Here is a 16,139-nt window from a genome sequence, read left to right as displayed (position 1 = left end):
TCACAAACTGTGAGATCATGACCTGAGCTAAAGTCGTCAAGAGTTGGTTGCTGAACAAACTGAGCCATCCAGGCGTTGCCCCGCCCATCTCAACATTTAAAAAAACAACTTTTTTAAAATGTTTATTTATTTTTGAGAGAGAGAGAGACAGAGCATGAGTAGTGGAGGGGCAGAGGGAGAGAGAGGAAGACACAGAATCAGAAGCTAGCTCTAGGCTCTGAGCTGTCAGCACAGAGCCCGATGCAGGACCTGAACTCACAACCTGTGAGATTGTGACCTGAGCTTAACTCAGACGCTTAACTAACTGAGCCACCCAGGTGCCCCCCCCACCCCCCACCCCATCTCAACATTCTTAACTTAGTCACCTCTAAGATAACCTCTTAATATGTAAGGAAACATTCATAGGTTCTTGGGATTAGCTTGAGGACATCTTTGGGAGCCATTATTCTGCCTATGACAGCAAGTCTGTCCTAGAAAGTCACAGCTGTGTACAAATGAGGAGCTATAGATTTCAGGCTGTAGTTTTTGGTCCTGGTTGTGGTAGAAATCTTCATTTTTAAGTCAACAGCATAATTTTTCACATGTTGTCTCAGAAGGTGTGATGTTAGTGGAACGTAAACTTGAAATTATTTTCTTCCTTTGATGATACTCATCCTAAGATTGAAGAATTTGAGCCAGTAAGTTGGGCTAACCATGAATATGGAACCAGGTTCAGTAGTCTTTTCCAGAGTAATTGGGAAGGGGAGAAGGAGACTAACAATGACCCTAATGATCTAAGAAGGGAAATCAAGGCATGTTGCTGGGAAAGTGTTGGGAGAGAATGAGGCCAGGGCATCAGAGGAATTGGACAGGGTGAAAAAATAAGCTTGTTTCATGTCAGCAGGTGATAGAGATCACATCCTTAGGGCTTGATTGTAGTGGAATCTGGCTATCTAATGTGTTATAATTAGAGCTTGGTGTCTGTAATTCTCAAAATGTTTTTACTCTGAAGAATCATATGTCATAGAAAGTTAACAACTTATCAGTGGAATATGAACCCTTTCTCTGGATTTTGATCCACTTTGGTCTGTGCCAGAAATCCCAGCACTTGAACACATTTGCCCTTATGTTGTCAAGTGGTTGCCCATGACGTAATTTTTTAGCATCTTAAGTGTGGCCTCTTGTGTGACTCCCCCATCCCAGTATGCGAGTTTGTGCAGGTAGACATAGCTCTTGGCACAGTAGTTGGCGGACAATTGGTAAAGAACTGTTTGAATTCGAGAATATGTCTGGGACCTATCAGGCCTCAGGCTTCTAATGACAGATATGATGTTTGAAAGAAGTTGAGGATTGCTTTCCATTATTCCCTTCAAATTTGAATATGACTAGAATCTGTATTTCAGGAGTTGGCATGAAGGCCAGAGAGGAGGGATGTGTGATTTTGTTGGTATCTGTTGGGTATTGAATCACTTAAGCTGCAAAGTAGTAGTAGATAGGTGGCCTATAGGAAAACTTGGCTTAGACTACTATAGTTCTGCCTTTCTATTCTGTAGGTAAGATGGGCTTTCCCACCTAGCTTTACCCATGTTGATGATAATGGCCTTGCAATTAAATAGAAACACTATAAATATATATATGTGTGTGTGTGTATAACAATACTTGTTTATTCCCATTTGCAAAGGGCAGTGAAAGTGTGACTAATTTAAAGCACTAGACAATTTACATGAGGATTTGGGAAGTTTTTTGTGTTAGTGTTTACTGATAAAAACAGAATTTTCTAGAGATTCGTAATTTTGCAAATAAAATGAGTTGTTCTGTGAATACAAAGCCCTGAGTCAAGGAGGAATGATGGAGACAATGGCAAGTGCTGGTACTTATTATGATAGAAAACCTGTGTAGTTGGGATATGACAGAGGCTTACGAAAGCAGAATAATTATTCAAGCATTGTAGTCATATTCCTTAAACTGCCGATGATAATAAGAGTAACACTATCTAATATATATTGAGTACTTAGCATGTACAGGATTTTTTGCTAAATACTTGACCTGCATTATGTGATTTACTTTTCTAGAATATACACGTATGTGTGTTCACACACACACACACACACACACACACACACACACACACACAGTAGATGTAAGTGGGCCTCCTTTCATGATAATGGAAAAAGAGAAGCAGTCACAGAGCACCTGGGAGGTGGCTCAGTAGGTCAAGCATCCGAGTCTTGATTTTGGCTCAGGTCATGATTGCATAGTCATGGGATCGAGCCCCAAGTTGGGCTCTGCGATGAGTATGGAGCCTGCTTGAGGTTCTCTCTCTCCCTCTGCCCTTCTCCCACATGTACACACACACTCTCACTCTCTCTAAAATTAAAAAACAGTAATAGTCCTATTGGCCTGGATTCCAGGTTGTAGTACTGATAATAACCACTTACATGAATGTGGACCTTGCCTTTAGTTTTTTGAGAGTGTGTGGTTACCTATAAGAGACAGAATAGGACTAAAATACTACAAGCTTCCCTTCTAGCCCCATACTTACTATAAAAATGCTGTGGAAGAGTTATTTGTATTTAGTTCAGTCCTTAGAAGAAAGCCTTCCGGGGCGCCTGGGTGGCGCAGTCGGTTAAGCGTCCGACTTCAGCCAGGTCACGATCTCGCGGTCCGTGAGTTCGAGCCCCGCGTCAGGCTCTGGGCTGATGGCTCGGAGCCTGGAGCCTGTTTCCGATTCTGTGTCTCCCTCTCTCTCTGCCCCTCCCCCGTTCATGCTCTGTCTCTCTCTGTCCCAAAAATAAATAAAAAAATGTAAAAAAAAAAAAAAAAAAAAAAAAAAGAAGAAAGCCTTCCAAGAAAACAGGTGTAACTAAAATCATGAATGGGAGGTTAGAGGTAGGTCTCATTGTCCCAGTTCCCCAGAAAGGACTGCTTTCTAGTCACATTTTATTTTGAAGATGAAATTAGATGAGGGAGCAGGCTGATTTCTCCTGTTGTAGGCTTTTCTGGCTGCAGCAAATGATATTAATACCCTCAGTGATTAAATACAAATAAAGTGGCAGTGAAAGATGTCTGACTGATGATTCCTTGTGGAGACTGTTGGGCTGACTGCCTGAGTCCTGTGCCAGGAAAGATGCTGAATGTATTTTAGCAACATCCTCTAGGCTAGGAGGATGCTGAAATTTACCGTGTCAGGTAGCTGCTTGGAACTGGAAGGAAATGGTTTGGAGGTTGGCTGAGTAGAGGTGCCGGCCATGTGTTGAATTTGCAGCCTCCCTCTGCTGCCCTAAGGTGTTGCAGTTTTAAAGTGAACTCATGGGACAATTGGTACATTACTTAGTGATGCACAGAGAAACCCTTTATCTTGAGGACCCCAAAGGCTTGCTTTTCCTAGATATTTCTTGGGCTGATGGATTCTCACTGCCTATCAAGTAAAGTTGAAATTCTATGCTCTCATGTCGAGGACCTGGCCTTTCTAACTCACACTATCCTCTCCTTACCCTCTGGTTTATTCTGTATAGTGCACAGTCCTCTGCCTTTTCCTACATTTGTATGTCTGGTCACTCTCTCCCTTCACCTAAAGTAGTGAGAATAATAAGATCTAACCTATTTAGTGTCTTCCATGTACACTTTGTGCTATATGTGTTATCCAACTTAATTTTTCTCAGACTCTATGAGGCAGGTAGTTCATTATTACCGTTGTCACCATGGCTTCTCGTGGTGATCACCACTAATCTTCAGGGAATTGAGGTTCCGTTTAAGTAATGTACCCAAGATTACAGTATTAACGAGTAGTGCAGTTAAGATGACGACCCAGGTGGCCCATCTCCAGAGGCCAAATATTAAAAACCATATTATGCCATAAAATGCCCTTCTTTACTGCCCTCCTCACACATCTAAGCCCAGTCATTTTCCTTTAACAAAACGACAAAAAGTATCAAATCAAATAAAAAAGGTTTGATTATATTATGTAACCAGTTCTGTTTTGTGTTAGTGTTCTCATCTTGCCTTGTGCTTCTCTGAAGCCCGAGTTTACCTCATATTTGTATCTCGACCTTTGTTTTTTTCTTTTTAAATTTTTTTTAACGTTTTGTTTCTTTTTGAGACAGAGCATGAATGGGGGAGGGGCAGAGACAGAGGGAGACACAGAATCAGAAGCAGGCTCCAGGCTCTGAGCAATCAGCCCAGAGCCCGACGCGGGGCTCGAACTCACGGACCGCGAGATCGTGACCTGAGCTGAAGTCGGATGCTTAACCGACTGAGCCACCCAGGCGCCCCGACCTTTGTTTGGTTTTTATTGGGGCTTATTAAGTGTTTCCTGAGTTGCTAGAGTACCTGGCTACCTTTTGGGGGATTCTAGCTCATGTTTTTTAAAGATATTGAAGACATGTTAAAATACCAGTATTTTGGAATGTCTGGGTGGCTCAGTCAGTTAAGTGTCTGACTTGAGGCCGTGATCTCACAGTTTGTGGGTTCAAGCCCCACATCAGGCTCTGCACTGACAGTGTGGAGCCTGCTTGAGATTTTCTTATCTCTCCCCTCTCTCTGCCCCTCCCTGACTTGCACTCTCTCTCTCAAAATAAATACACTTAAAAAAATCCTAGTATATGCTCGAAAATATTAATAGCTTAAATAATGTGCATTTTCATCTTAACTTTATATGTTTATGATCAAGTCTCTGGATATTCAAGTAGAATTCTTGGATTGTTTCGTTGAGACAGGTCATGATATAGAAACACTTAAGTGTCATGGGAAGGGGGTGATCATACAGACATACTCTTCTGAGTCCTGGCTTTGTCACCTATCTCCTGCAGGGAAGAGTTACTTAATCTCCTTGTCCTTCAGTTTTCTTCTGTGTTAAGTGGAGAAGATAATACCTACTTGTCAGGATTATAAAGCAGATTAAATTGGCTAATGCATGCAGAGAGCCAGAGTGCCTGAGAGACCATCAGTAAATGGTACATCTTGTTGTTTTTAACCCTCAGCTTTGATTCTGACCTTCTATTTTAAATGACAGTTACTGGCTTCTTCAATTCGTGACTTTCATTTTCATTTGCTTTTGATTCAAATTGTGTGGCCTATGATCACCAATAATAAGTGATCAAGCCAGTACAACTCCAGAGCCCAACTAATAAATCCCTGCCCCATACTGTCTCCTTCGATCCCAGTCCAGCCTGTGCTGCCCAGTCATTTATGGCAATCCATCCCAATTCCTGCCCGTTTTTTTTTGGAGGAAAAGGTAATGGTTCTGGGGATGGGGAAATGAGGAGTTACTTGTATATAGAGCTTCAGTTTTGTAAGATGAAAGAGTTCTAGAGATCAGCACTAAATATAGTTCATACCTCTGAACTGTGGTTGGAATGTGGTTGGAAGGGCAAATTTTATATTAGATGTATGTATGTTTTTACTGAAAATTAAAAAAAAAATAATTGTTTCTTCTTTTCAGTTCCCTTGAAACTTCTGTACCTTTTATTGCTTAAGAACGCCTGAGCTGTTTCTCCTGTGACATGCTTTTCCTTGCTTCCATAGGAGACACTGCTTGTGAAGTCCATGTTCCTTTGTTTTTCTCTATGCAGGTGGTTATGGAATAAAAGAGCTTCTGTTTTTGAATCTGGTGACTTAATACTTGAAAGTTTTAATTTAGAGATTATGAGAACAAAGGTGTATTATGGTTACATAAGATGTATTTGATAGGGCTCACTTTCACTACTGTGTGTCTGCATATCACTGTGGGTTTCTCAACATGAGCCTCAAGGATATCAGGGAAAAAGAAGGATGTTGTGCAAGTTTTTCAGTGTTCCTATGAACCTAAGATAAGAGCTGATGTCAGAAAGTTATATTCCTAGGACATGGGTTTATTAGGTTCAGAATGATTTGGGTACCTTCATTCTGTCTGTAAGTATGACTTCAGATGTATAGACTGTCATAGACTCTTTTTAACCATAATGTCTCCATCATTATTTTCCTTTGATTTCTCAAAAGGTTTTAAGATGTAAAGCCCACTTAAAAATAATATAAAATAGCAGAGTTAAGCAGAAAACCAGAATATAGACGATAAATGTAACTACAACTTGCGGTAGATAAATTGTTACAGTAGATGTTGAGTTACAGTAGATGTTGATCTGAATTTACTGGCAATAAAAACAAAACAAAATGAAGTTCTGGTCCCATGATTTATTATGTGTGGCAGAAGAATGCCTACAACATGATTTTTCTTTTTAGGGAATTGTCACCAGAGTTGACCTTGAAGATTTTTTTCCCCATGAATTCTTGTTTGTAGGATAATTACTAATGAGTAATAGACATTATCATTGAGGTTTTATAATGAACAGAAGCACTCTTTAGTGTATAGACTTTAATAGCTGAAGCATAAATCCTCTGTCAGGGAAGATATTTTCAGACTGAACGTTATTACTGAGTTAGGTTGCATTTCATTTATTTAGCAACCTGCCTAGTGCTTACTATTTGCTATATTTTGTGCTAGACACTGGGGATTAATGGGAGAAATTGTCCTTGAAGCACTTAGTCCAGTGGGGAATTGAGGTGGGCAAACAGATTATTATAGTGTGCGAATTGCTGTAATGGAGACATGTGTACCAGGCCGTTGGAGCCCAAGAGGGTATGTCGTCTTGGAATTGTTGGGGGAAGGTTCTGATGATACATGGTATTTGAGCTGATTCTTAAAAGTTTGCATGGTTGAAAGGAAGGAAAGCGACATGTCCGTACAGAAAAATGTTCTTGGATGCTCTAATTTATTTTAGCTAGGAACGTGTATGATTGAGAAATAATTAACAGCCACTAAACTTTTCAACTCAAATATCATATGTCTTCAGTGGATGCTTGGCATGTACTTGAGTGCAGCAACTTCATGATTAAAATCTCTTCTATTCCTAGAGTGCAAATATTCTGGCTCATGGTCAAAGCCCAGTAAATACTGGATGGATAGATGGATGGAGAATCCTATGTCACAGATAACACAAAGTATGGATGAGGTAGAGTTGTCCAAACATTTAGCTTGAACTATAGAGTCCTGCCTTGTGCAATGCAAAAGTAATGAGATCGTTCTAAAAAAGTTTTAAGGGCAGTCATTACCAGCTAATCACAACATCCTTGGACTCTAGCCAGGCCTCTGTGGAGTGTCTGCTTTTGAATAGAGCTGCTGCTACTTGGTCCCTGTAGAATTATTAAGATGTGCACTGTATGCCTCAGCAGTTCTGAGGACTGACCCGTGGAAGAGGTTGTTTCAGATGCATGGTGAATGATTACCAAGTGCAGTAACTGGTTTTGATGTGTTGACGCTGAGCATCTTTTCCAGATAGTAACTAGTCAGCAAGCTCAAAAACACTTATCATGACTGTTCTCATTCAGAAAGATGTAGACCTTTTTCTCGACCTTCAGAATCATGTGTTTACTTGTTGCCTGACTGTTCTTCAGGATGTGTCAGAGCTATCTCAGACCTAAAAGGGGTCACTTAGAAGTCTTCTTCTTCACCACTTCCTCTAGACCTGTGCTGCCTTTTATGGTATGCTCCTTTCATTAAATGGACAGACCATTCATCTGGTGACTCAGGGTAGAAGCATAATATTAATTTGTGACATCTTCCCTTAGCCTTTATATCTAATCAAACAATTGCCGTTAATATTTTTGACATCTATCCACCTTACTTCATTTGAGTCATTGGCCTTGTCCAAGCCACAATCATACCTTTGAACTGTTGGTCTCTGCTTCCACTTTGGCTGTTTCTAATCAGTTCTCCACATACACATAGGATCGTCACTGTGAAACGTAACGCGCTTATATCGTCTTATGCTTATGAGTCTTCAATGGTTTGCTGTTGTACTGTAGATAAAATAAAAGTATTTATCCTGGCCTACGTGGCTGGGCATGATACACCCTTAACTTGGCTCTCCAGCTTTATCTTCCCCTCATTCCCTCTCTTACTCTGTCTCCACTCACAATGACTGTCTTTTGGCTTTTTGATGTGCCAAGCTGCTTCCTGACTTAGTGTCTTTTCCCCATTTCCTCTCCCCAGTATGCTGTTGTCCACTCTTGACCTGGCTCAGTCCTTCTCATTTTTTTGTTAAATTAATTGTTACTTTTTCCTGAGGGGTCTTTTCAGATGGACCATTTTAAAGTGCCCTATGATAATCTCTGTCAAGACTTAACAGAGTTTAAGAAGATGAGTTCGTTTCATTTGTATCTCCCCCACCATGCTATGATGCTTGGTGGGGACCATATCTGTTTGGTTCCCCAGTGCACCATGCAATACAGAGCTTGCATAAGGCTGATGCTTCAGAAACATTTGTTGAATGAAAGACTGTTCCATTAAAACAAAAGTTGATTTAGATAGAAAGGCAATAACAGGGACTCCATCTAACTCCCGTAGCAGTGTTTGCAAATTGATTCTACTTGAGTGTCTGGTAGAGTACTAACAGAAAGTCAGTTATTACCGTGTTGCCTTGCTGAAAAGAAAAGGTGCATTTTTAGTGTTTATTTTTGGGAGCCTGACAGACTCAATTTAGGTTTTGTGGTGCTCATGCAAAGCTGTACAACTAGGAGCAAGTTAACCAAGTTCTCTGAGGTCTACTTTCCCATACATAAATTGGGGAAATTTATGTCTCATGAGCTTGTTGCAAAGATTTGTATGAGCTTATGTGAAGTGCTTCATACAGTGCCTGACACCTTGGAGGAGTTCAGGCCTTCTTTTTCTTATCCCCTTTATATCTCAAGAGATTAATAAGGACTCAGAAAAACTCATTTAACTTACCTCATAATCTTACTGTTTTTATTTAATGCATAATTACACCCAAGAGTATTTATGTGGGGGTCAAAATCAGTTTAGGGGGAAATAATCCATCTCTAGGGTACAAATAAGCAATGAAGGACTGGTTATTTAATGGTCAATAACATTGGTTCCCCTCAGAAAGGTAGACATGGAATTCTTCTTTGTCTTGTCCCAAGGGTGGTTCTTTAACCTTGTAAAGCTGTAATTACGCATAAATACAAGTAGTTATTTTTCTTTCTAGTTCAAGGAGATATTCTATGGAGATAGGTGATAGGAAAACATTTCCCCACTTTAGATATTTCTATGGAGAAGCCTTGGCAATACCATTGCAAACTTTGAAGTCCAAAACTCTTCTGTATATGTTATCAGCTTTGGGGGCAATTGAAAATTGTAGTATTCTGTTGGATTGGACTCAAATTAGTAGGTGGTCTACATCTACCATTTCCTTAGGCATCCCACTCTGGATGCCAAATTGAGCTTAAAGGAAAATGCTTGACTTATATCTTCAAAATTATAAAAGTTAATTCTCTATCATTAAGTCAGAGTAACTCACCCATCCTTGCCTCTATTAAATGTATTCCACTGAATGATATGAGACCGTAACTGTGGCATGTTGAATTGCTTCTCTATAGGCCATATTTTTCAGAGAGCTAGGGGCTCTAGCATTAAAAGTTGAAGACCTTTGGATGTGTCTACTCAAATACTGACCCAGGCAAGGATCTGCTTTGTTAATTTAGGGATACGTATGATTTAGAGCATTGTTATGAGGGGATACATAGACAGTTAAGACGTAAAACATTAATTGACTACTTAGCTCAATTTAGAGCATGGAAACTTTAGGGAGGCCAAAGGAGCGGATATGAATTCCTTCTGGAGCTCTCTCACTCTGCCCTGTTCTGTGGCCAAAGATCTCACCTCAGACCCAAGCCAAGTATCTTGAAAAAGTTTGTAATTGGTCATTTGGGATATTGGACTAAAAACATGTGAATGTGGGTGCAAATCCATGACCAACACTGCAAGAGGTGTGCTGTATTGACAGAAGGAGGTCTGTATGAGTTCCGATGTCTAGACATCTCCTTGAGCTCGTGGTCAGTGTCTCACTGCAAACCCAGCTTCATAACCAATATAGCTAACCCGAGAATCATGGTTGCTAATGTTAACACACGTCCTGAAGGAGGACATTCATCTCCCAGAGGTAACAAAAGCCACTCGCACGGTTTTCAGTTTTTTCTTTCTTTCTTTTTTTCTTTTTTAACGTGCTCTTTTACTTAAAATAATCTATGAAAGTAAACATTGGTGTTGTCTGTCAATGGTTCTGGTCATTGAGTTGTTTTTTTTGTGTTTGCCTTTTTTTTTTTTTTTTGGTGTTTTCTGTTGTGTGTTGGGTGGGGCTGCGGCGCTTTAAAAGGAAATTGGGGTCATATGTTCTCAATGACTGAGTAGAGTGGGAGCATACTATTAAATGAAGACATAATGCATTATTTTTGGTGAAATGCAAGTCTGATAGTTGAAAGCAGACCACCTCAGATCTCCTAGCATAGGACTTCAGGGATTCTCTAGTCCATTAAACTGATTTGATGTTTAAATGACTTCTGTAGGTGTTTTGGTTTAATTAGATGCTAGGAATTGTGTAGAAGTCCTGAAAGACCCACTATTGTATTCTTTGGTCTGCCTGTGAGTTAGCCACCCATTAGCAGCCTGCTGTGGAATGTGACCTATCTCTTTCCTTTTCTTTTTACAGAATGCTATGAACCTACCCCCTGACAAAGCCAGGTTACTGCGGCAGTACGATAATGAGAAAAAGTGGGAGCTGATTTGTGATCAGGTAAGACACAGTGATGCTTTTATCAAGAAACAATAAAAGAAGAAAAATCAATTTCCTCTCTAAATACTGTAGATTGTTTCTATGATATGCATGGATTTCTGTTTTGTGACTCGTTGCCTTCATATTTCTTATGACCAAAGGTAAAGCTAGGTGCCTTTCTTTTCCTTTTTCTTTTTCTTTCTCTTCCTCTTTTTCTTTTTCCTTTTTCCTTTCCTTATTTATTTTTATTATTTTTGAGAGAGAGAGAGAGAGAGAGGGAGGGAGGGAGAATCCCATGCAGGCTCCACTCTGTTAGGGTAGAGCTGGAAGTGGGGTTTGTGCTCACCCAAAGCGGGGCTCCAGCTCACAAACCTTGAGATGATGACATGAGCCGAAGTCGGATGTATGACCAACTTAGCCACTCAGGCGCCCCAGTAGATTTTCTTCCTAAGAGCTTTGTATTTAATTTTCAAAGCAGTCGTATGCATTCATATCCCTATTTGACAGATGGGGAAAACAGAGGAAAAAAAAAATCATTGCTGAAGGTGACCTAGCTGTTTAATGGTAAAATGGCCTAGGTGGTCTGATTCTGGAAAACATGCAGATTCAGGGAGTTGTATGCTTACCCACTGCTCTTGGCTCCCTTCCTCACAAAGTGCTCAAGTATATGAATGAGCTACTGAGCAATAAATAAAAACCACAGGTTGTATCTGTTTCTCTGGCTTGCAGTTTGATAGGCTTTCCTGAGAGAGGGGGGTGGCGGTGGGGAGAGAGAGAGAGAGAGAAAGAGAGAGAGAGGAAGGAAGGCAGGTGGTTGTAACTTAGGTACCAAGCCTTGCCTGCCCACATTATCACTATGGTGAACTGCTATGTTAGATTAACCATCAGTAATTTAGAAAATTGTAGCAGCAGAAAGCTTTTAGTCACATATGGGTAACCCATTGGTGTGTCACACACCTAAACATCATTTCTCCTGTTTATATTTGTGAGGAGAAAGGTAAAAACTATGAGCTTAAAGCATTCATATGGTAAATGTCAGATATCGATGTTTATTGGTGGAATGTTTGTCTTGTTATCTACATGGACCATGTCAGATATTTATATTTGGTACCTAACCTATATCTATCTATGTTACCTAACCTCGTGGCCTCTCAAAATGTATTTGCTTTTAAAATTCCATTTGTATGGTGGGGTGCCAGGCTGGCTTAGTCAGTAGAGCATGCAACTCTTGATCTCAGGGTTATGAGTTCAAGTCCCATGTTGGGTGTAGAGATTACTTAAAAATAAAATGTAAAAAAAAAATTCCATTTGTATGAAATGTCCTGAATAGAAAAATCCATAGAGAAAATAGACTACTGATTGTCATGAACTGGAAGGGAGAAGGGAGTGGCTATTCATGGGTGCGCAATTGTTTCTGTGTTTTCTGTTTTTGTTTTGTTTGGGTGTGATGGAAATGACACCAAGTTACTTGGTGGCGGGAATTATATTGTGGTGATAGTTGCATTGCCTTGCAAATAGAGTAAAATTGTACACCTCTTTAAGAGTGTGCATTTTATGGTGTATGAGTTATATCTCAAATAAAAATATATTTGCTTTTGCAACAATCAAAGATAGGCTAAAAAGAGGGGAGGAGAATTTAAGAGAAATAACAATGTGTGTGTGGATCTTTTTGGGTCTTGATAAGAACAAACTAACTATAAAAAGACTTTTTTAAAGAAAATTGGAGAGTTTCTCCAAAGAAATTAGCGGATGATTCTAAGAAATTGTTGACTTGGTTAGGTTTGATTTTGGCATTGTGGTTGTATAAAGAATCTATCTTTATTTTTAAAGAAATGTGCCCTGATGTAGGAATGGAATATGACTGGAATATGGATATAAAATACTTCAGCAAAGGAAAACAAAAAAGGATTAAAATAAGGAAATGTGGGAAATTCTTGATGATTGTTCAGTCATGGTGTTGGGATATGTTGGGGTCTATTAAACTCTCAACTTGCGTGTATATTTGAAAATTTACAACATAAAATTAAAAAGTAAAGTATTTGTTTACATAATCTTCATTTTTTCCTCAGTTGTAAAATGTAGTTAATGCTAACATTTTAAAGGAGGCAGCTCATTCAGTTAGGCATCTGATTCTTGATTTCAGCTCAGGTTGTGAGATCGAGCCCTGAATTGGGCTCTGTGCTGAGTGTGGAGCCTGCTTGGGATTGTCTTCCTCTGTCCCTCTCCTATGTGCATACTTGCTCTTCCTCTCTCTCTCTCAAAAGTAAAAATAAATTTAAAAAAATTGGGAGAAAAAAGGGGGGGACACCTGGCTGTCTCAGTCAACAAGAGCATGAGACTCTTAATTTCAGGGTCCTGAGTTCAAGCCCCACATTGAGTCCCACAACTAATATTTTGAAATTATTTTGAAGATTGGAGGCAATATATGTACAATACGTACATATATGGGCTAACATTTGCCACACTGTAGGTGCTTCATGAATGGTGTTGCTGCTTCTGCTGCTTCTGAGGGGCCCAGATATTAAATACTGGTACCATTATTATTTTTTGTAATCAACTTGTCTTCAAAAGATTCAAGGAAATTTACTGTATCGAATCTATCATCCTATATTACCTAAATATGCTTGATGGTTTGCATGCATGTTGTTTGGTGCTATCAGCAAAAGCCATAGCTATAGATTTTCAGTCCAGGAAAATACCACGGCAAACCTTGTGTCTTATTTGTGAAGTCTTAAAACAGTGGCTGTAGTGTGTTGTCATTGATATCTGGCACGTATACTTTGTCCCCAAACACTATATGGAATCCAAATACGAATTTTATTTCTTTGTGAGCAAATAGTAAAGATACATTATTATCGTAAGATACCTGTTATAGGCAAAGTGTGCAGGGTGCACAAAGTGAAATGGGAGTATTACAGACATTTTATTCCAAAAGAAGTATGTGACCAAGAATACTGGAGGGCTAATGGAGAAGTTATTTCACGTTTCAGTTCCATGAAAAATTGTCACGTGGACAATATGAGTCATGGAACTGGTCATGTTTCTCCTTTTTTTTTTTTCTTTTTTTCTTTCCTTTGCTGCTGGATTGCTCAGAGCCAAATTTGTGTCCTGCCCTTACCAAGTACACGTACCTTAGTGTTAAGCTTTTTGTTCACCAGCCTCATGCGTGGCTTCATCTAATGTTTTCTGGCCACATTATCCCTCCACACTGATTTCTTCCCTTAAAAACAACCTTGTAAGGAGTCCTAAACTTTCATAAGTTATCTTTTTGAACAAGATGAACATAAAATATGATGGGATTACTGGTGAACAAAAATTATATTGCTGTTGATTGCAAAGTTTCTCCATGCTGTGGACATTGAGCAAATTGGTGCATTGAATATAATGTTTTTCTCTGAAGAAGCAAATAGGAAGGGTCCAGATAAAATACTTTATCATGATTTGGCCTAGGAAAGACCATCAAATTGGATATAATTCATCAACCTTTTTATACTTTCCTAGTTGTGTTAGTCTGTCACTTTGTTTTCTGTGTTGAAATATGCCCCCCCACCGCACCCCCAACCAAGAATGAGTTACTCAAGGGCATGGGCCTCGCATCATTTTTTTGTGTATCTCTAGTACCGTGCTTAGTGCCTGAAGCATAATCACTGCTTACTGAAAGTATGCTGAGTGAAAGAAACAATAGCTAAATGATATGTTTGAGAGACGGAGAAGAAAGAGGAGGCGGAAGAGAGAAGGTTGGTGGGAGAGGTGGCCTAGAAGTAATGGTTTGCTGTTTCTGTTTACCCTTTGCACCTTCCTCTCCCTGTTGGTGTAATCTACTTGTGATAAATGAAACTAAACATCACTGCCCAATTCTCAGAGCTCCTTAGAAGTGGGAAGGGTGCCTGCCCTAGATCTGAAGGAGTCTGTATGGGCATTTCTGCAAGGACACTCCGTGTCCACTTACCCATGGTCAGCTGGAAGTCCAGTTCTTTGCCTAATTCTAGGAGCAAAATAAACATTTTAAAAAAATGTGTATTCGTTTATTTTTGAGAGAGAGAGAGAATGTTCATGCATGTACACAAGCAGGGGAGGGGCAGAGAGACAGGGAGACAGGATTCAAAGCAGGCTCTACGCTGTCAGCATGCAGAGCCTGACTCAGGGCTCAAACTCGGGAACTGTGACATCATGACCTGAGCTGAAGTTGGCTTAACTGACTGAGCCACCCAGGTGCCACCAAAATAAACATTTTTCAAAATAAACATTTTTAAATCCCCAAAGCTGTGTGTGGTAACAGTGTTCTGGTGGTGTCCCATAGTCCTTTCCTAGATGACTCCATAAATATAAAGTTGACCTGAACTTCTAGTGGGTCTCAGCGGTTAAAGTAGCTTAAGAGAACTGTCTAACTCTGGTCCTGGTGGGGCTACGGAAGCCGAAGGAAGAGAGACTTCCTTGCTGGATTTTGGGTAGTGTGAAGTGCATTCCAGAGAATGTATTTCTCTGTTGGAGTAAGTGGTCAGGGTTCCCATGAGGGTTTCAATTTGAGGACACTGAGGCACGTTTTTGATAGCTTGAGGTGACCATGTGAGAATAAAAAGCCGGAAATGTTAGGTTGCTCTGACAACTGCCGATGAAAACCCAGAAGCTGCGTAGCAATGAGGGAGCTCTTTCAGTGGGCTCTACACCTACGAGGAGAGAAATCCCCTTGCTCTCGCTCCTGCCTCAGTTTTCAATGCTCCCTCAATGCAGACCCTGACTGTACTGTTTGGGACTTGGGGTCCTGGCTACTTTCCAAAGCTTAGAGTAAAGGCTGCATTTCAGGAACTTTAGGATCTCAGATGAACCCAAGACTTTCAGGTCATTGTGTCTGGAAGAGTTGGTAGAAGGGTTGCATTTATTTCAAGCCATTTTTTTTTTTTTTTTTTTACTGGAAAAGTTAGCATACACTTGTCCAAACAAAAGTATCTGTATTGGAGCATATGAAGTAAAGTGAAAAGACCTTTTGCTTTTCCCACCTGTTCTCGAATCAGTGATGAAACTGAGGTTTAAGAGCATTAATGACAAGGCCAACCCCAAGGCCCCCCTCGGCTCATTAGTGACATGAGAACACCGATTTCCAAACTCCAGCCATGAGTCCTTTGAATTAGTCCCTTTTACACTAGGGACCCAGACACGGTTCATGGAAGTGAAACTTGCATTTAGGTAAGTAGCTCCTGTGACTTGTCAGGGGATTTTCTTGGAGGAGTGGGGCTTAGTTCCTAAATGTGCCTCTGCTTAGTGATTAAGTGGAAGTGGTTAGTCAAGAATTCAGGACGTTGCAGATGACTAATGCTGATGGGTGTAGATTCCATGAATGTGTAATGCAGTCCTGAAATGTTAGCGGTGCCACACCTGGGCTTGGTTAGAAACTTGCCCTGTGGCTTTGCCGGTGTCAGTGGCATGATGTGTGAGTTATGGGGGTGGTTTGGCATGGCTCGACCTTGCCCCCTAATGGCTGGCGCTTGTTTTGCATGGTAGCCTTAGTGAGAGATGGGGGTCTCCCCCTTCCTTCACTTGTATGGGATGATATGAGAGAAGGAGGTTAAAACCAACAAA

The 16,139-nt window shown here is 40.3% G+C and overlaps 1 protein-coding gene across 3 annotated transcripts in view; it reads left to right on the top strand.

Annotated features, from left to right (window-relative positions):
- FMNL2 (formin like 2) overlaps nt 1–16,139 on the top strand; it is a 316,007-nt gene that overhangs the window by 174,998 nt on the left and 124,870 nt on the right. For all 3 annotated transcript variants that reach the window (XM_049615644.1, XM_049615645.1, XM_049615646.1), the window contains exon 2: nt 10,500–10,583. In XM_049615644.1, the coding sequence (XP_049471601.1) occupies nt 10,500–10,583 (84 nt within the window). The remainder of the gene's footprint in view (nt 1–10,499; nt 10,584–16,139) is intronic.

This window comes from Panthera uncia (assembly GCF_023721935.1).
Source record: "Panthera uncia isolate 11264 chromosome C1 unlocalized genomic scaffold, Puncia_PCG_1.0 HiC_scaffold_3, whole genome shotgun sequence".
NCBI classification, from domain to species: Eukaryota; Metazoa; Chordata; class Mammalia; order Carnivora; family Felidae; genus Panthera; species Panthera uncia.
This window is presented reverse-complemented; position numbering and strand designations above follow the sequence as displayed.